General features: G+C 36.6%; 1 protein-coding gene across 1 annotated transcript in view; it reads left to right on the top strand.

The window, feature by feature from the left end:
* The window catches only part of XRCC4 (X-ray repair cross complementing 4), a 287,574-nt gene that overhangs the window by 171,429 nt on the left and 94,576 nt on the right, over window positions 1-21,569 (top strand). The window contains exon 7 of the mRNA XM_005683394.3: window positions 15,991-16,138. Within this exon, the coding sequence (XP_005683451.1) occupies window positions 15,991-16,138 (148 nt within the window). The remainder of the gene's footprint in view (window positions 1-15,990; window positions 16,139-21,569) is intronic.

Raw genomic sequence — 21,569 nt, 5'->3', positions numbered from 1 at the left:
CTACACTCTTTAGGAAAACCCCAAACAGTTTTTCCCTACTTTATTTTTCTCTGTCTGTGACCTTAATTACTCCTCTGTACTTTGGTGATTGTTGTTTTTGTTGTTCAGTTGCTAAGTCCTGTCTAACTCCTTGTTACGCTATGGACTGCACCATGCCAGGCTTCCCTGTCCTTCACTATATCCCAGAATTTGTTCAAACTCATGTCTTTTGTGTTGATGATGCCATCCAACAATCTCGTCCTCTGTCACCCACTTCTCCTTTTGCCTTCAATCATCCCACCATTAGGGTATTTTCCAATGAGTTGGTTCTTTGCATCAGGTGGCCAAAGTATTGGAGGTTCAGCTTTAGCATCAGTCCTTCCAATGAATATTCAGGGTTGATTTCCTTTAGGACTGACTGATCTATCTCCTTTCAGTCCAGGGGACTCTCAAGTCTTCTCTAGCACTGCAGTTCGGAAGTATCAGTCCTTCCACTGAATATTCAGGATTGATTTCCCTTAGGACTGACTGATCTATCTCCTTGCAGTCAAGGGGACTCTCAAGTCTTCTCTAGCACTGCAATTTGGAAGTATCAGTCCTTCCACTGAATATTCAGGATTGATTTCCCTTAGGACTGACTGATCTATCTCCTTGCAGTCCAGGGGACTCTCAAGTCTTCTCTAGCACTGCAGTTTGGAAGTATCAGTCCTTCAGCACTCAGGCTCTTTTATGGTCTGGCTCTCACATCTGTACATGACTACTGGAAAACAGCTTTGGCAAGATGGACCTTTGTCAGGAAAGTAATGTTTCTGCTTTTTAATACACTGTCTAGGTTTGTCATAGCCTTTCTACCAAGGAGCAAGTGTCTGTTAGTTTCACTGCTACAGTCTCTGTCTGCAGTGATTTTGGAGCCCAAGAAAATAAAGTCTATCATTATTTCCATTGTTTCCCCATCTGCTTGCCATGAAATGATGGGACCAGATGCCATGAACTTAGTGTTTTGAATGTTGAATGTTACTCCAGCTTTTTCACTCTCCTCTTTCAACCTCCTCAAGAGGTTCTTTAGTTCCTTTTCACTTACTGCCATTAGAGTGATATCATTTGCATATCTGAAGTTGTTGATATTTCTCCTAGCAATCTTGATTCCTCCTCGTGATTCATCCTCCCTGGAAATTCACATGATGTACTCTGCATTTAAGTTAAATAACCAGAGTGAAAATAACCAGCCTTGATATACTCCTTCCCTAATTTTAAACCAGTCTGTTGTTCTATGTCCAGTTCTAACTGTTTCTTCTTGACCTGCATACAGATTTGTAAGGAGACCAGTAAGGTGATCTAGTATTCCCATCTCTTTCAGATTTTCCACAATTTTCTGTGAGCCCCACAATCAAAGACTTTAGCATGTTATGAAGCAGAAGTAGATGTTTTTCTGGAATTCTCTTGCTTTCTCTATGATGTAGTGGATATTGACAACTTGATCTCTGATTCCTCTGCTTTTTCTAAATCCACCTTGTACATCTAGAACTTCTCGTTTCATGTACATCTGAAGCCTAGCTTGAAGGACTTTGAGCATCAGCTTGCTAACGTGAAATGAGTGAAATTGTACGGTAGTTTGAACATTGCTTGGCATTGCCCTTCTTTGGGATTTGAATGAACACTGACCTCTTCCATTCCTGTGGCTACTGCTGAGTTTTCCACATTTGCTGGCATATTAAGTGCAGTACTTTAACAGCATCATCTTTTAGGATTTGAAATAGCTCAGCTGGGATTCTGTCACCTCCACTAGCTTTGTTCATAGTAATGTTTCTTGACTGCATACTCCAGGACATCTGGCTCTAGGTGGGTGACCACACCATCATGGTTATCTGGGTCATTAGACCTTTTGTGTATAGTTCTTTTGTGTACTTTTGCACCTCTTGTTAATCTCTTCTGCTTCTGTTAGGTTCATACTGTTTCTGTCCTTTATTGAGCTCATCCTTACATGAAATGTTCCCTTGATATCTCTAATTTTCTCAAAGAGATCTTTAGCCTTTCCTATTCTATTGTTTTCCTCTATTTCTTTGCATTGTTCATTTAAGAAGGCTTTCTTATCTCTCCTTGCTGTTCTCTGGAACTCTGTATTCAGTTGGGTGTATCTTTCTCCTTTCTCCTTTGCCTTTTTATTCTCTTCTCAGCTATTTGTAAGGCCTCCTCAAATAACCACTTTGCCTTCTTGCATTTCTTTTTCTTGGGGATGGTTTTGTTCACCACCTCTTGTACAGTGTTATGAACCTCTATCCATAGTTCTTCAGGTACTATGTCTTTCAGATCTAATTCCTTGAATCTATTCATCACCTCACTGTATAATCTTAAGGGGGTTAATTTAATTCATACCTGAATGACCTAGTGCTGCATTTTGGACTGTTTTATTTTTATCAGAAAATTAAGAATCTAGAAGCATTATGAAACAGTGTAAAATGTTTAGGTATGTATGGATGTTTGGAAATGAAATTTCTAAAGAAAAATTTTCTCATTTGGGCAGAACATTTAACCTAAAACTAAGTGCTTCAAAAAGGTCTGAAATAACATCTGTTTTTAAAAAAATTTAGATAATATCAATTACTAAGATAATCATTTTCTAAAAGCATAGTAACTTAAATTTTAGAGTCAGGACATTTTTTAATGCCAGGAATAACTATTTGGTCTAGTTTCTCCACCTGAGTTTATGGAATAAAAATAAAATCCTTCACAGAATTGCTACATGATTTGCACTAAGTCATTAAGACAGTGATTAACAGAGTCAGGTTTAGGATCCTTGTGAAGTATTTTATTAATTCAGTATAAATGTTATCTTAGTTATTTGACTATTTGGCACATGTTTTTGCTTAATCCTTTTTAGTGAAAGTATTGCTTTAATCACATTTGATTTGAAAGCTAGTTGGCACAACATGTTTAGCACCATAGATCTAGGAATCTCCCTTTTGAAAAAATATCCCACAGTTTTCAAGGACACCTTGGAAATTCAGCTTCATATTTGTCTCTTCATCGAACTACTCCATATGGGCTAAGTTACACCAAAGAGGCACCAAAGAGTTAGACCTTATCATAAAGGGGTTTAAAGGGGTTTGCCAAAGAATGCTCAAACTACCACACAATTACACTCATCTCACATGCTAGCAAAGTAATGCTCAAAATTCTCCAAGGCTTCAATAATATGTGAACTGTGAACTTCCAGATGTTCAAGCTGGTTTTAGAAAGGGCAGAGGAGCCAGAGATCAAATTGGCAACATCCACTAGGTCATCGAAAAACCAGGAGAGTTGCAGAAAAACATCTATTTCTGCTTTATTGACTATGCCAAAGCCTTTGACTGTGTGGATCACAACAAAACTGTGGAAAATTCTTCAAGATGGGAATACCAGACCACCTGACCTGCCTCTTGAGAAACCTGTATGCAGGTCAGGAAGCATGCCAGTTAGAACTGGACATGGAACAATGGACTGATTCCAAATGGAAAAGGAGTATATCAAGGCTGTGTATTGTTACTGTGCTTATTTAACTTATATGCAGAGTACATCATGAGAAACGCTGGGCTGGATGCAGCACAAGCTGGAATCAAGATTGCCAGGAGAAATATCAATAACCTCAGATATGCATATGACACCACCCATATGGCAGAAAGCAAAGAAGTAGTAAAGAGCCTCTTGATGAAAGTGAAAGAGGAGAGTGAAAAAAGTTGGCTTAAAACTCAACATTCAGAAAACAAAGATCATGGTATCCAGTCCCATCACTTCATGGCAAATAAATAGAGAAACAGTGGAAACAATGGCAAACTTTATTTTTCTGGGCTCCAAAATCACTGCAGATGGTAACTGCAGCCATGAAATAAAGACACTTACTCCTTGGAAGAAAAGTTATGACCAACCTAGACAGCATATTAAAAAGCAGAGATTTTACTTTGCCAACAAAGATCTGTCTAGTCAAGGCTGTGGTTTTTCCAGTGGTCATGTATGGATGTGAGTTGGACTATAAAGAAAGCTGAGCACCGAAGAATTGATACTTTTGAACTGTGGTGTTGAAGACTCTTGAAAATCTCTTGTCCTGCAAGGAGATCCAACTAGTCAATCCTGAAGGAAATCAGTCCTGAACGTTCATTGGAAGGACTGATGCTGAAGCTGAAACTCCAATACTTTGGCCACCTGATGTGAAGAATTGACTCATTGGAAAAGACCCTGATACTGGGAAAGATTGAAGACAGGAGGAGAAGGGGACAACAGAGGATGAGATGGTTGGATGGCGTCACCAACTCAATGGACATGAGTTTGAGTAAATTCCGGAAGGCCTGGCATGCTGCAGTCCATCATGTCACAAAGAGTCATACATGACTAAGCGACTGAACTGAACTGAAAGGAGTTTAAAGAAGTGCAGATAAAATACTTTTTGTTAATGTATCAAAGTCTATCTAATTCTTTCTAAGATTAAGCAAATTCTAGCAAAATGAAATGGGAAAGTGTGTCATGTCACAGAACTTGTTAGTCAAGTTCTCCTTCTCACCCCTGTGTATATTCAAAGAAAGGGTTTATGCTGTAGATTAATGACCTTTACCTACTCAGTTCACCAGGTAATTAAGCAGCACTTTACTTTCAGTTTCATCCTATTCTCATTTTGACCTAGTTGCACTAGTGACCTTGTTCTCAGTTCAGTTCAGTCACTCAGTCGTGTCCAACTCTTTGCGACCCCATGAATAGCAGCACACCAGGCCTCCCTGTTCATCACCATCTCCCGGAGTTCACTCAGACTCACGTCCATCGAGTCCATGATGCCATCCAGCCATCTCATCCTCGGTCGTCCCCTTCTCCTCCTGCCCCCATTCCCTCCCAGCATCAGAGTTTTTTCCAATGAGTCAACTCTTCTCATGTGGTGGCCAAAGTACTGGAGTTTCAGCTTTAGCATCATTCCTTCGAAAGAAATCTCAGGGTTGATCTCCTTCAGAATGGACTGGTTGGATCTCCTTGTAGTCCAGGGGACTCTCAAGAGTCTTCGCCAACACCACAGTTCAAACGCATCAATTCTTTGGCGCTCAGCCTTCTTCACAGTCCAACTCTCACATCCATACGTGACCACAGGAAAAACCATAGCCTTGACTAGATGGACCTTAGTCGGCAAAGTAATGTTTCTGCTTTTGAATATGCTGTCTAGGTTGGTCATAACTTTTCTTCTAACCAGTTCACCTAAAGTCACTGCAGACAATGTATTGGTAATACATTGTTAAAATAACAGTGAACTGAAAGATTTCCTGTACCATTTCACTAAAAAGTTTTTATATTTCACTTATTTTGGTCCATTTTTCAGTTAAACTAATTCAAGAAAACCCCCTTGAGCAAAAAATGTCCAGGTTTTATTAAAAGTTGACCAACATCAAAAAAAACAATGAAAAATTTAAAAAGCTTTAAATATATTAAGAAAATGCTGAAAAAGAAATGTCATAAGTTTACAGAAGTCCATACCTGACTCTTGTACAACAATGAAAGCTTTATATTGTCTCCAAACATTTCATGACGAAGGTCATAGGCAGAGACCCTTTCATAATGCTGGTGAAAGCTGAAAAATTGTAGTTTTGTTTTCTGAAAACTTATTAACCATTAAAACTGCTTTCCAATGTTTATTATTTTTAATCATAAAAGAATATAAATTGAAACGAATGTTGCTTTTTCATAAACTGCTTTTCCCCACTAATATTTTATTTTCTTAATGTTAACTAGCCTGGCAGCCATAGCTTATCAACAATATAGTATTTTACATAGATTTAAAATATTTTTAAGAAGTCATTAACTCTATTAGTATTTTAGAATTTATACCAATGAACTAATATTTATTGAGGAACCATTATGTATTAGAGACCATGCTAGTCGGCCTATACTCATACTATCAGTAATGCATAACAAACTCAGTCTCTACCTTCATTGAGCTTTATAAATATTAGATAAATTATTAAAAGTATGATGAAGCCTGTTAAAGATATTGTGGGGCCTTTTTTTTTTTTAATTTTTTATTTTTTTTAAATTTTAAAATCTTTAATTCTTACATGCATTCCCAAACATGAACCCCCCTCCCACCTCCCTCCCCACAACATCTCTCTGGGTCATCCCCATGCACCAGCCCATTGTGGGGCCTTATGAAGGACTATCTTTGAAGGTAATTTTAGAGTTTTAATTCAGATATGTTGTTTGAGTTCACTCTGAAATTAAAACTTAATTTTCAAACCCAGTCATTTCTTATCAGTTTGCTCAGAGCAAGCTAGTCTTTTAGTTTTCTCTTTTGGCAAATTTACTTTAGAGCCACCTGATACTAACAGTTAAGGTTTTGAAAGTAATACCTATCTAAGAAAAAAAAAGAAAACAGAATAAGAAATCAAATCTTAGTGTTTCATCATGAAAAAGAGAAATTAAAAATTCACAGATTAATTTGAAAATATCAGTAAAAGTTTGGAAACCTGTGCCTATCTTCAGTTCAGTTCAGTCACTCAGTCGTGTCGAAATCTTTGTGACCCCATGAATCGCAGCACGCCAGGCCTCCCTGTCCATCACCAACTCCCGGAGTTCACCCAAACTCTTGTCCATCGAGTCAGCGATGCCATCCAGCCATCTCATCCTCTGTCGTCCCCTTCTCCTCCTGCCCCCAATCCCTCCCAGCATCAGAGTCTTTTCCAATGAGTCAACTCTTCACGCCTATCTTAGAACTTTCAAATTTGTTCCTCTATAATTGTTTGTATTACTTACGGCTTTGTTGCAAAAATAGTTGTGTCTTTCTGCCCTACTCAGTTGTAAACTTTTTGAATGCATGGTGATGGTACTTTTGGGATGGTGCCTGACTCATAGAAAATACTCAGTGAATATTTCTGAATAAGTGAAAGAATAAATACATTTTTAAGTAGATTGTATTATAGATATGAAATAATACTTAGTATTTTCAACTTACTTTTTTTTCTGTATTATGAATACTTCTGGAGTCTGTATTTTATCTTCAGTGGCCCACCCTGTCTCTGACATTGAAAGTGTTAGATTTCCAAAGATGACCTTTTGCGTTACCCCAGTATAGTAAAGGGTTTGTCATTACACCTGACTCCCAGCTGTGCTGGCTAAAAGAGGAGCCTGACTTTTGGAAAAGTCTCTTTTGCACATGGATACACACATGCATGTGCACACACACACACTTCTAAGAGTTTAGTGCAATGTTAATTATCCATTTATTAAGTGATTGCTGATAATAGGTTAGATCATCAACCTTCCATGTAAGATGTTAATCAGTTATTCAAGTTAGGTTATGAAAACTGGGTAGAAAATGATAACAGATATGAAAAGGGCTATTTGATGAATGGTGAGGGAAAATAATGTGTTCTTGGTCACATTAGAAATTTACTACCTCAAGATAGGTCACTTTAAGATACCGCTTATTGAGATATGGTGTGATTGACCTTATCTAAGTTTTTTTTGCTTATCTTCATACCTGTCAGTAAGACAAACTACAGAGGCACACTGGTTGGTTATTTTCTTTGGTGAGAGGAAGAGTATGTTTTTTGAAGTTTCAGATTTACTTAAGGTAGTATTTTTAGGTCTGGATTTTGGTTTTTCCCCTCAATACTTTATATCTTTTGAAATAAAACACGATGACTTATTGATTATAAACATTTATGAAATGACCAACTGAATAAAATAGCAGGAAACAGCCATAGGAGTCTGACTACTCTGTGTTCATAACAAATAATAATACTAGGACAATTGAGTTATTTTGAATTTGGAAAACCATTAATTTATCTTACCTTTTATTTTTTAATTTAATTTTTATGTCTCTAAGAAGATAGCCTGAAAGTTCGTCAGATTCACCTAAATAAAAGTCCAGATGTTGAACTATAATGCTGTATACCTGAAACTTATATAATAGAAAATAATAGTAGTAAACTTTTCAATTGAATAAGTAAATGAATCTCAGATCTTTTGTAAGGACACACACATTTTGTCAGTAATACTTATTGCTGATATCAAATATTTCTGACACTATGATTTAAAAAAGTTTATATTATCCCAATTAATCATAGTTAATATCCATTTTCTCACAGAGGAACTTAAAGATCTTTAATATGCCCAAGGTAAATGGCAGAAATAGAGATCCAGACCCAGGTCTTCTGGTTGGATTTTTCTCTATACTTCTGAGGACCATAAGTAAATGAATTTTGATTAAAAAATAAGATACACATTTCAGAATAAGAGTTCAAGTCATCATATTCCTCATGTATAACACTATTGGATAATACATTAGGGATATAGCTAACTGTAAGACATGGCCTCTAGTTGTTGGGTGTTCATAATCTATTTGAGAAAGTGGAAATATACATAAAAAGAATAACAGTACAAGATTGTATGTGTAAAATGAGTGGTTCAAACTATAAACCATAGAGTTTATAAACTATAGAGTAGGGGAGATTGCTGTGGATTGAAACTGTTAAAACTAGGAGTGACTGAAATGGCTGAAATGAGCTGTGCTGGAAGGGAACACATCGTTGAGCCAATAGAAGATAGGAGGACATTGAAGACAAGGAAAGTAAGGAATGGAAAAGGAAGGTGGGGGAACACTAGAGACCTTGGGATTCTTTATACACTGTAGCGGAAGATCGTGGGAGGTATGGTCAGAGAGGAAGGTGAGGGTTTCATTGTAGAGAGATTTGAATGCAGGACTAGGATGTTAGGACTTTATTTTATAGGTGATGTGAAACCACTCAAAGTTTTTTGTTTGAACATGGCATATTGAAAATAGCACATTTTTTTTTTCATGGTCGAAGGGCCTAAAGATCAGAGCCTCCTTCATTCAATAATTTAAGAGCTAAGTAGTCATTGTCATGATTAACATTAATTTTGAGGGGAGGAGGTGGGTTCAGGGGCTCTAGAGAGATGTATATGTTTGGAGGCGGATAGGAATCTCTGGTGGCAGTCTCCATTAGAGTTCCATAGATATGTGAAGTAATGCATATTAGGAAGAAGGGGGGAATGTCCATAACTATGAGATAATAATAAATTCCTAATAAAATGAATTATAAACCTAAAACATTATTTTTAAAACCATTGAGATTTAGATGTTTAACCATCAAAGACTTAACACATTATTGACCCAGGGATTTTTGCAGAAACTAACACCTGTGACCAGCTATATGTTATATAAGTGAATATTGAAACATCTCCAGTCAATAGTGTTCGGGTGACAAAGACATATTAATAAATCTCTGGTCAGTAATAGATGTTTACCAGGTAGATGAACTTGTGGGGCTTAGGCAGTTTAACCAACAATGCCATTTTATTTCGCCTTTGAGAGTACCCAGGATGGCCAACTCTGAGGCATTCTCATGTCTGAACTCCTGCTGCCAAGCTCCTGCAGTTCTTCTGTCAGACAAGAAGAAGTGTGGCTTTCTGTGGAGCCACCATTCACAATAACCAAGCTTGTATAAAGATTCCTCATTTTCTAGATGCAGTGAACCCAATTAGAACTTGAAATTCATCCCACAGCTCTCCTACTCACTATTTCAGCCATAATAAATTAATTGGCAATAGTTTTTTTTTTATTTCCTTGAAATAGTGAAAGACATATTGTTGTGACAAAGAAACTGGTGATAATATTAAAAACTGAGAATTCTGGGTGTGGAATCTCAGGAAAAAACAATAACAACTCTTCAGTCAATATCAAATTCAATATTCTTCTGCCTGGATTTGAAAGCTTGCAAATTTATTGAGTGTATCTCTGTATCTTTTTTTTTCATCCAATCCTTCCCTGCATCCCATACTTAACCAATCTCGTTTCCTGCATCTTTTTCTCTCGTGAACATTCCTCTATATAGCCCACATTTCTTCTCATTTCCCTTTTAACATTTGTCATGCTTTCCAACTCTATTCAGATTCTTCCTCGCAGCTAAAATGAGTATGTATTAAGTAAACTTCATGTAAATTGATTTTTTCCCATAAAAATGGGATGTAAAACTTGTAAGTGAAGACTTTGTCACCCTTAAAATATGTGAAGTTATAAATAATATGGGCTTCCCAGGTGGTGCACTGGTAAAGAATCCACCTGCCAATGCAGGAGACTCAAGAGACTTGGGTTCAATCCCTGGGTCAGGAAGATCTGCTGGATAACGAAATGGCAACTCACTCCAGTATTCTTGCCTGGAAAATTCCATGGACAGAGGAACTTAGCAGGCTACAGCCCATGAGGTCCCAAAGAGTCTGACACGACTGAGCACAATGAGCATGAATAATACAGACATTTTGGAGGCTCCATAAAGTTTGACTTTGTGTGGATGTGGTTCAGACACCTTCTGTTGTATGTAAAACAGCTTTGCTTATTTTGAGACCCAGAATCAATGTTCAAGGCATCTGGGATCAGAATAATGTATCCAGCCTTGAGACCAAATGAAATGTGAGGACCAAACATAAGCACAAGTAGTGGATAGAGGTGGGATGGCTTCAAATTTGAGGAATGCTTGAAATGATCAATTAATAATATGTAAGTACCAGAGATTGGAGTAGCACCTCTTTTTTTTTCTGGTTTCTGAAATTGCAGGGTGAAGAGGAAAGAATAGGATGGAAATTTTTCCTTTTAAAAGTCTATATAATTATTATCAAAACTTCATTTAAAGCCATATATAAATTAAGTGAATCTAATTCAGTATGATTTGCTATTACATTTATGTAGTAAGGGCTTCCCTGATGGCTCAGTTGTAAAGAATTTACCTGCAATGCAGAAGACACGGGTTCCTGCATTCCTGGGTCAGGAAGATCCCCTGGAGGAGGAAATGGCAACTCACTTCGGTATTCTTGCCTGGAAAATTCCATGGACAGACCAGCCTGGTGGGCCACAGTCCAAAGGTTCACAAAGAGTTGGACATGACTGAGCACTCACTCGTGTATGTAGTAAACTGAAGGGAAAGCTGTTTCTCATGGTACAAAAACAAACCAAAAGAAGGATCAGTGCAGTTCAGTTCAGTCGCTCAGTCGTGTCCGACTCTTTGTGACCCCATGATTCGCAGCACGTCAGGCCTCCCTGTCCATCACCATCTCCCGGAGTTCACCTCAGACTCACGTCCATCGAGTCGGTGATGCCATCCAGCCATCTCATCCTCTGTGGTCCCCTTCTCCTACTGCCGCCAATCCCTCCCAGAGTCAGAGTCTTTTCCAGTGAGTCAACTCTTCGCAAGAGGTGGCCAGAGTCCTGGGGTTTCAGCTTTAGCATCATTCCTTCCAAAGAAATCCCAGGGCTGATCTCCTTCAGAATGGACTGGTTAGATCTCCTTGCAGTCCAAGGGACTCTCAGGAGTCTTCTCCAACACCACAGTTCAAAAGCATCAATTCTTCGGCACTCAGCCTTCTTCACAGTCCAACTCTCACATCCATACATGACCACTGGAAAAACCATAGCCTTGACTAGACGGACCTTTGTTGGCAAAGTAATGTCTCTGCTTTTGAATATGCTATCTAGGTTGGTCATAACTTTTCTTCCAAGGAGTAAGCGTCTTTTAATACATTTGGTTTAACCAGTAAATAAGTTTATATGTAGCCCCTTTTCCTTATGGCAGTTACAGTGGTCTACATTGTAATTGTGAAGAGAAATGTAGAAAAATGGAGCAGTGAACTGAACTAAAACTCTTGGTTATACAGAACTCAAGTTCTTTGTGATACATCATGGTCATCACCAAGAAGTTTAAACTGTAGAAATAATGATAGTAAATTATTGGATTATGTTTTCCCACATACACAGTGGTCAACTAAATATTTACTGGCAAGTATAAAATAATTCATTAACCTGTTCTATAAGCTTGAAGAAGTCCCAGCTGTATGTCCTTGAAGGTGTCCCAGTCACCCACTCATATCAAACCTTCACTTTCGACAAATATAAAGATTCCTGAGGTAGGAATGGCAGGTTTTCATGGCATCAGACAACTGTAATCATCCAGAAGTCACAACTAGACAGAAAACTACTTGATGATTTAGGAGAGTACATCATCTCTAAGAATAAACAGACCTCATTAAATTCTTATAACCTGTCCATAAAATGGAGGGAGTATCTTTAGCCAATCTGTGTATCTAAAATGCCTCTGCTTTTACTCATGAGAGCTCATATGCAGTATTCATCCACTTGTTTTCATGACTTGTTTTCACCAATAGATACACATTTTTGTCATCAGTTGTTGACATGCAAATAACAAAGGTGCCTCTAGTAGCCTCCTCAAGTATATGGACTTTATTATTAGAATCCCACAAAATTGTTCCTGGTCTGTGCTTCTTATGTAGATGCAACACTCTTACTAATACACACCTTTAATCACATTGCATTTTAAAGTAAATTCTTGGCATTAGAAAAATAATATAACCATTCAACATATAAAATACCCTGTTGAGTGCCAAAGTGTAAGTTGTTATCTGGAGTTTTGGAATTAATGGCAGAACTTTTATGTAACTTTATTTAAAAAAAAATCACCTTACGTTTTAATTTAAACTTAACATTCTTTCCTCATAAATGTCCAACATGTAATTAAATGAAATCTTTCTCCGTTTTACAAGTCTATCTACAATTGAAACATCCTCTATCTCTGACACTTTTGCTAGTTTTATTCATGGACAAGATTGTACTTTGTTGATTGCTTATGCAGTTGATTAAACCCTGTATGAGAGCTGACTGGGTAAGAAATCAGGAAACCAGAATTATCTTACTTAGTCATCTCATAGCTTTATAAGAATAAAGGAATCATTCAGCTGGAATATGTTCAGAGAAACATTTTTTTTAAATTTATCTTTCTTTACTCCCCATACATTTAAGTAAAATAATGTATAAGAAATCAACTAGAACTTATGTGTCTTTAAGCATGTTTGGAAAGTAAAATATGCTTTGATGGGCATATTTTATCAAGAAATAATTTACCCACCAGGCAGAAATATTTTTTGATTGTCATAATGATAAAATATAAAAGCAAAAGCTGTGTGATTTGGGCAAGTTTCTTAACTTCTCTAAATTCTTAGTTTCCTCATAAGTAAAATGAAGTTCACAGATTTAAAGATTAATAAGATAATATTTTAAAAACCCGTAGTAATGTGTCAAGCACTGCATTCTCAGAAATGGTAGTTATATCCAGGAACAAAAAAAAAACATTTCTAGAGAGGGACCAGTAGTGTCCAAGTGATGTCAGGCCACTCAGAGAAGCCTGGACTACATAGAATGAGGACCCAAAATGCAATGTTTTCTAGAATGTGACACAAGCATGCCTGAACAACTATTTACCCTGCAAACTAACACACTAAAATTAATGGAGCTTTGGGAGAAAAAGTTAAGGTTTGGGCAGAGCACTTAAAATCTATGTAGTTTTACATTATTGTTGTTAGTTCTCTAGTTATAATCCTAACAAAAATATTAACACTATTAGGAGATCTCTGACCTTTTCACCAAACATCACAGTCAGTTAAACCTTTGGGTCATCACAGTTCCTCTTAAGTGAAAGAGGTGGGAATTACTGAACACATTTGATTACGCTAGTTTCATCAAGTTAAATGTCTGAGTGGAGATACAGGGAGAAATGTCTTCACAGATTCTTCAGTTCTGATTGCATCTTTGCGGAGAGCTTAACTTTTGAAAAGTGTAGGGTTCTTGATTTCACTAAACCAGCGCCTTTTTTAGTGCTAAAGTGATGGACTTACATAGGATTTTTAGCCCTCATTTCTACTTTTTAAGGCTTTTATACATTGCTAAGATTTTCTTTTTCATTGTGATGGAAGCTTGCTCCTGATCACTTTAAAACATTAACAAGCTGGGAGAAAAATCACATGAACCAACAGGACAATCCAAAGTCCAAACTATGTTGATATTGTTCATTATTTACCAATAACAGAGGAGCTCTTTTATTTTACAGAAAAATGTGTGATAGCAGAATATACTATGTATTGAGTGAAAGAATATTCTGAATTCCCCTTAAGCTCTTTGCAATTAAGTTGTTCATAGAAAAAAAAAGGCAATATAAATCAAGCATATTTCTTTTGTTGCTTATATTTCGTGTATATCAAATATTTTTTAGGGTAATTTAGTGGGTTAGCCATATTAGCAATATGTTAGTACTTTCTTCCATTTTTCTTGTATTTATTCCCTATAGTTGGCTGAGAAGTTTATGAAAATTATCTCTAGATCACTAATGGAAGTCCCCATTCCTGCTGATAATTGTTGTTTTCCTATCAGTTTGATTCATTATCCCTGTAGCAGTATCTCCCCCCAACCTCTTTAGATGTGCCTCTAATTCACTTTTATTTATGCATTTCAGAAGTTGTTGCTCAAGATAGGCAAAGACCATTTTGATCAAGTTGTTCCATATATACAATATATTTTAGGTTTTATATTGGTATTGAAATATTACATACCAACTACTTATTTCATCAAATTGAATAATCTTTTTTTATTTATTTTTAATTGAAGAATGATTGCTTTACAATATTGTGTTGGTTTCCGCTATACCTCAACATGAATCAGCCATAGGTATACCTGTGTTCCCTCCCTCCTTAACCTCCCTTCCGCCTCCCACCGCATCCCACCCCTCTAGGTTTTTACAGAGCTCCGATTTGAGTTACCTGAGTCATACAGAAAATTCCCATTGGCTCTCTGTTTTACATATGATAGTATATCTGTTTCCATGTTACTCTCTCCATTCATCCCACCCTGTCCTTCCTCTCCCCACCTCTGTGTACATCAGTCTGTTCTCTATGTCTGCATCTCCATTGCTACCCTGCAAATAGGTTCATCAGTACCATCTTTCTAGATTCCATATATATGTGTTAATATATGATGCTTATTTTTATCTGACTTTTACTTCACTGTGTCTAATAGGTTCTAGGTTCATTCACCCTGTTACAACTGACTCAAATGTGTTCCTTTTTATGACCAAGTAATATTCCATTGTATACATGTACCAAAGCTTCTTTAACCATTCATCTTTTGATAGGCATCTAGGTTGCTTCCATGTCCTAGCTATTGTAAACAGTGCTGCAGTGAACATTGGGGTACATGTGTCTTTTTCAGTTTTGGTTTCCTCAGGGTGTATGCCCAGGAGTGGGATTGCTGGGTCATATAGTAGTTTTATTCCCAGTTTTTTAAGGAATCCCCATATTGTCTTCCATAGTGGTTGTATCAATTTACATTCCCACCAGTAATACAAGTGGTTTCCTTTTTCCCCACACCCTCCTCAGCATTTATTGTTCATAGGTTTTTTTGATGATGTCCATGCTGACCTGTGTGAGGTGATCTCATTGTAGTTTTCATTTTCATTTCTGTAATACTGAGCAATGTTGAACATCTTTTCAGCATCTTTTCATGTGTTTGTTAGCCATCTGTTTGTTGTCTTTGGAGAAATTTCTGTTTAGGTCTTTTGCCCACTCTTTGATTGGGTTGTTTGTTTTCCTGGTATTGACTTGTTTGAGCTGCTTGTATATTTTGAAAGTTAATCCTTTGACAGTTGTTTCATTTGCTGTTATTTTCTTCCATCCTAAGAGTTGTCTTTTCACCTTGTTTATAGTTTCCTTTGTTGTGCAAAAGCTTTTAAATTTAATTAGGTCCCACTTGTTTATTTTTGTTTTTATTTCCATTACTCTAAGAGGTGTGTCATAGAGGATCTCACCATGATTTATTTCAGAGAGTAGTCTGCCTGTGTATTCCTGTAAGAGTTTTATAGTTTCTGGTCTTACATTTAGGTCTTTAATCTCTTTTGAGTTTATCTTTGTGTATGGTATTCGGAAGTGTTCTAATTTCATTCTTTTACATGTAGCTGTCCAGTTCTCCCAGTACCACTTATTGAAGAGACTGTCTTTTCCCTATTTGTATGTTCTTTGTCAAAGATAAGAAATCTGAATAAATTTATAAAAATAGTTTTGCTCTATTTTAATTGTGCCACTTTATATAGGTGTTAAAGCAGCAAATTGATACTGTACTTAAAAATGCATAATTTTTATGTGATTTTATTTTAGTTACTGTAAGAAGAGATGATTCCATTATTTCAAGTCCTGATATCCCTGATATTGCACCAAGTAGAAAGAGGAGGCAGCGAATGCAAAAAAATCTGGGGACAGAACCTAAAATGGCCTCTCAGGAGCAACAGCTTCAAGAAAAGGATAAGTAAGTCATCTTATTCTTTGCTAAGTAGTGAGGTGACATTTAAACAATCTACATAGTCTTCAAATTATCTTTTTATTTCTGAACTTACTTAAGGCTATTTTTAGAACAAAAATGATTTTGGAGATTGTAAAGTATTTGGATCAATACATTTTCTCTGGTGTTTAGTTAATTCCTATTAAAATTTAGAGCAGATGTGCTAAAAATATAGCAAATTTTTTTCTTGTGGTTTTTATGGATTAATTAGAACTGGCATGCTTAGTCATTCAGTAGTGTCAGACTCTTGGCAACCCCATGGACTGCAGCATGCCAGGCTCCTCTGTCCAAGGGGATTCTCCAGGCAAAAATACTGGAGTGGGTTGCCATGCCTTTCTCTAGGAGAAATGGCATGTAGGATACTAAAAAATATTAGAATCCAGCTTGTGTTCACTAAAGTGTTTTGATCTAATTTACTGCTTTGAAGAGACTCATAGAACATTCAACTTAGCCACTTGATTTGATTCTGCTTGATACTGTTTCAAGTAAAATGTCTCTTGCTAGTCATCTACTTATTTCTCTTAGATTTTGGAATTATACACTGAATTTGTGCTGCTTTTCACTTTTTGGTTCAGGCTGTCCTCCTTCAGTAAACATCCCAAATTGGTTGTCATAAGTTGAGATATTAGGATAACGAACATTTCATTGAGGCAAAAAGTCTGCATCAAACAGATTTTTTCTCAGTTTTTATTTTGAATATGGCAAATATAGTCCATGTGAATAAAAATTGTTGAAGTCCTCAAGAACTTTTGAAAGTGTAAAGGTATCCTGAGAGCATGAAGTTTAGGATTCTGATATAGACAAAGAGGATGACAAGGCAGGCACAGTCTATACCTTGAAGAAACTGAGCCTGACAGGAGAGACGTTTCAAATTTCTTGCATAAAAGTATCCGTTGTACAGTTAATAGTAGTATTGTTTTGTTTGTCTGTTTATCATTGGGTTTTGTGTTTATGGTCGCATTACCATGGCATAATTAACCCTTATATCTGACTAAACTTAGCTGGGAAGCCTGACTTCATTACTTGTTTTCAATTTTAAGCATCTGCTGGATTTCAAACATTTTTTGTCAGACCGTCGCAATGATATTTCCTCTGTCTCCTGCAGTAGCCTCTCAGTAGATTTTGCATTCATTGTATGACTAACACATGATTTCACATCGTCTAAGGAAATGCATAGTAGATACAGTTTTTTGTTGAGAATAAATAATTTTGACATGACTTGCCCACATTCATTGATTCATCTGTTTGTGTATCTTTCTTTTATGTTTACATGCTGAGCAAACTAGATACAGCCCCTGATGTCGTAAAGCTTAGTCTATGTGAGAGAAAACAAACATTATTCCTAGATATGAGGAGTACAGTAGTGGAGTAGAGAGCAGAGATTTAGGCAGAGGAAGCAGCGTGTGAGCACGTACATAAGGGGGACTGTGTGAGGGCTTTGGGAATGGAGGTGGCACAGAACGGGGGGAGTACAGTGAGGCTGAGGCTGTTCAGAGGCCAGTCCAAGCTGGGCTGTGTGGGACCTTGATAAGAATTAAGCTTTTTCTCATGTATATGACAGCATTTCTGTTTTGCGTATCACACAGGACTTTTCTTCTTGGGTTCCCTTGCTTTTTGCTTTTTGAGTTATTGAAATATTAGATTCACTAGATATCTCTGATATTTCAGTCATTATAGTGTCTTCTTACATATAGTCATTTAAACTTATATAAAGCTATTATACTTCATTTCATTTTCATTTTTTAGCTCTGCTTTCAAACTGCTAAATGTTGTACAGTTTTAGATTCCCAATAATAAAACTCATTCTTTTGAAACACAGGAAACTAGAAAATTGAAAACATACTGAAACTTATGTAGAGTACTCACAGGGATAATAGTTTAATTTGGCATGTGTTAGCAGTCCTGAGGTGCAGAATTGTACTGACATTTTGCCTTTTTCTTTTTCCTTTGGTAAATATACAGTTTTTTTTTTTTCTTTTAGGAATATTTTTAGATCTTTTGATGATTTCTTGTTTTTAATAAGACTGAAATCCTTGAGTCTGGTATATATTGATAAATATTCATTAAAAATTTGAGTGTGACTAATCCATTCAATATGATTTTACTTGGGGAGCCCTCATCCTGTTCTGTTGAATAGCATCAGCACTAAGAGTTATTATTCAGTATAACCATGTGCTGTACACTCCTTGCTATTTACTATCTTACATCACTTGAAATTATGATTTGTAGAGTTGTTTGATATGTCCTTTTAATTTCACATATTTAACAAAACCAGGTGGCAAAGACTATAGAGACTGTGAAATTATTTTCATCCTTATACATACTTTATTAATATCATTATATAAAATTCTGAGTGTAAATAAAAACATTGCAAAATTATTTTCTATAAATATACAATGGCACAGTATGTATCTAAATTAACACCATATTCACTTAGTTTAAATTATTAATGCTTTTTCATGTAATAACTAAGAAAGAATTTTCATTTCAGGTTTTCTAAATTTAGGGTCTCTTACTTTTTCAACATCCCGAAAAATCTAATATAATAAAAGTCTCCTAATGCCATTGTGTAGGTATGACATGAAATCACTGTGACTAGGTGGACTAGTTGTGTTATTTTAACAAAATGAATGACCCAGTCGTTATTCACTTATTTGTCTAAATTGAGTCAGTGTCCCAATCTTATTGAAATAAGCAGTCAGTTAACAAAATGAGCCAACTAACAAAATGCTCAGCCCAAATGATTTAATCAACACTTTAATGTCTGTAACTTCTTCAACTATTTCAGCCCACTTCTTCCCACCTAGAAATTATGCTTTACCTTCTAATAGCTGTTCTGTTTCTTTTCCCTATAGATTCTGTTTATCAAAAGCAAATTACTTTTAAGAGATACTGAAATTAGTATCTGAACAAGAGACCTATAAATGAAAACTTTGTCTCAGAGTCAGGGCTCCAGATCCTGGGAGAGGTGGCTAAGAAGAGAGCCAAACCCAAGTTACAGCCAAATAAGTTTGTGCTAGAGACCAAGACAAGGAGCCAAACACCAGGCTACACCATACAGACCTAGTTACCAGAACCTGGGTATAAAGTTCTTAATAGAGCAGGAACAAGGATTATTGCAAATCTCAAGCAACTTTAACTTAATTTTGAGCTCTTCCTTAAATGACCCTTGACTAGAAAAAGCATTAGCTTCTGTGGTCAAAAGAGCTGCTAAATATATAGGTAAGAACAGAATGCCTCTAGCTCTGAGATTTGAATAAGTGAGGAAAGAAAGTCAGATGTTTATTGAAGTTAAATTGATATTGAGTACAGAAGTTATTCTTTATGGTATCATTTACAGGCTTCATTCTATACAGTTATATAAATAAAAGTGAAAGTGAAGTCATTCAGTCGTGTCTGACTCTTTGTGACCCCGTGGACTGTAGCCCAGCAGGCACAAAGGATTTCATATTCAAATAAGTTTTAAAATTGCTGCATACCATATCACAACAAACTAGGAAAATTCTTCAAGAGATGGGAATACCAGACCACCTTACTTGCCTCCTGAGAAATCTGTATGCAGGTCAAGAAGCAACAGTTAGAACCAGACGTGGAACAACAGACTGGTTCCAGATTGTGAAAGGAGTATGTCAAGGCTGTATATTGTCACCCTGCTTATTTAACTTATATGCAGAGCCCATCATACAAAATGCCGGGCTGGATGAAGCACAAGCTGGAATCAAGATTGCCAGGGGATATATCAATAACCTCAGATACTCAGATGACGCCACCCTTATAGCAGAAACCAAAGAAGAACTAAAGAGACTCTTGATGAAAGTAAAAGAGGACAGTGAAAAAGTTGGCTTAAAGCTCAACATTCAGAAAACTAAGGTCATGACATCTGGTCCCATCACTTCATGGCAAATAGATGAGGAAACAATGGAAACAGTGAGAGACTTTATTTTGGGGGGCTCCAAAATCACTGCAAATGGTGACTGCAGCCATGAAATTTAAAGACGCTTGCTCCTTGGAAGAAAAGCTATGACCAACCTAGACAGCATATTAAAAAGCAGAGGCATTACTTTGCCAACAAAGATCTGTCTAGTCAAAGCTGTGGTTTTTCCAGTAGTCATATGTGGATGTGAGAGTTGGACTATAAAGAAAGCTAAGTGCCGAAGAATTGATGCTTTTGAACTGTGGTATTGGAAAAGATGTTTGTGATTCTCTTGGACTGCAAGGAGATCCAACCAGTCAATCCTGAAGGAAATCAGTCCTGAATATTCATTGGAAAGACTGATGCTGAAGCTGAAACTCCAATACTGTGGCCACCTGATGTGAAGAACTGACTCACTGGAAAAGGCCCTGATGCTGGGAAAGATTGAAGGTGAGAGAAGAAGGGGATGACGGAGGATGAAATGGTTGGATGGCATCACTGACTCAATAGACATGAGTCTGAGCAAGCTCCAGAAGTTGGTGATGCAGCCTGGCATGCTGCATTCCATGGGATTGCAGAGAGTCGGACACAACTAAGTGACTGAACTGAACTGATATAGCTCCCATGCTCCCTTATGCTCCAACCCCTAAAACTTTATATATTAATGAAGATTTATATATTAAAGGATCTAAAAAGTCCATAGTAAATTATTCATTTGACTTGTTTAATCACTGTTCAAAAGTACTTGACGCATAGTGCCCTCATGCAGTCCACCTCCCTCTCTCCCAAAAAGGGCTTAGTGACAGTCCAAGGGATAGCATTATTTGGGGCCATAGTTTGGGATATGAACTCTCAAAATTCTCAAACATTAGTGATTTTAAATATATAAGAAACTTCCAACCTTAATTAGAGTTTTGGGCATTACATTTATCTCAAGAACGAAATTTTAGTTTGTATATTGGAGACCTTCTTCCCCACCTCCCAATCTTCCCATAAATCTACTACTTGTCCAACTGTTCGATCATCTAGGAGCAGCAGGGTTATTTTCTAAAAGAATTTTAGTGATTGGAATAAATTTGTACACCTCTAAAGGAAGGAGTTCAACATTCTCAACTGCAAGATGAAACCATTAAAATAGTTTGGGCCAAAAGTACAATAGAATACTTGTATAGTCTTTAGATAATTTTATATACTCTTTATTCCTGTATGATAGCAAGTAAAAATATATATGTTCACATATCTCAGGTGTGATTTTGTCTTCTTTGTGATGGGTGTCTTCTGAAAACACAAGCGTTCTACAACATTCTTCCAAACAACCTTAACATATTGTGAATTTGTAACTTTTCACAGATGTTGCTTCTTGAACTAAAAGGAAGAAGTTTTAACTGTGTGTTCTGAATCAACCTTTCAGTAGTCCCATTTAGTAGCTGTGTAGCTGCAATATTTTAGGTGATTGGTGGGTTGTAAATCACATGTGTGTGTGTA

The sequence above is a fragment of the Capra hircus genome, chromosome 7 (genome assembly GCF_001704415.2).
Source record: "Capra hircus breed San Clemente chromosome 7, ASM170441v1, whole genome shotgun sequence".
Taxonomy (NCBI): Eukaryota; Metazoa; Chordata; class Mammalia; order Artiodactyla; family Bovidae; genus Capra; species Capra hircus.
Note: the sequence above shows the minus strand (reverse complement) of the source record. Positions and strands in the feature narration are given on the sequence as shown.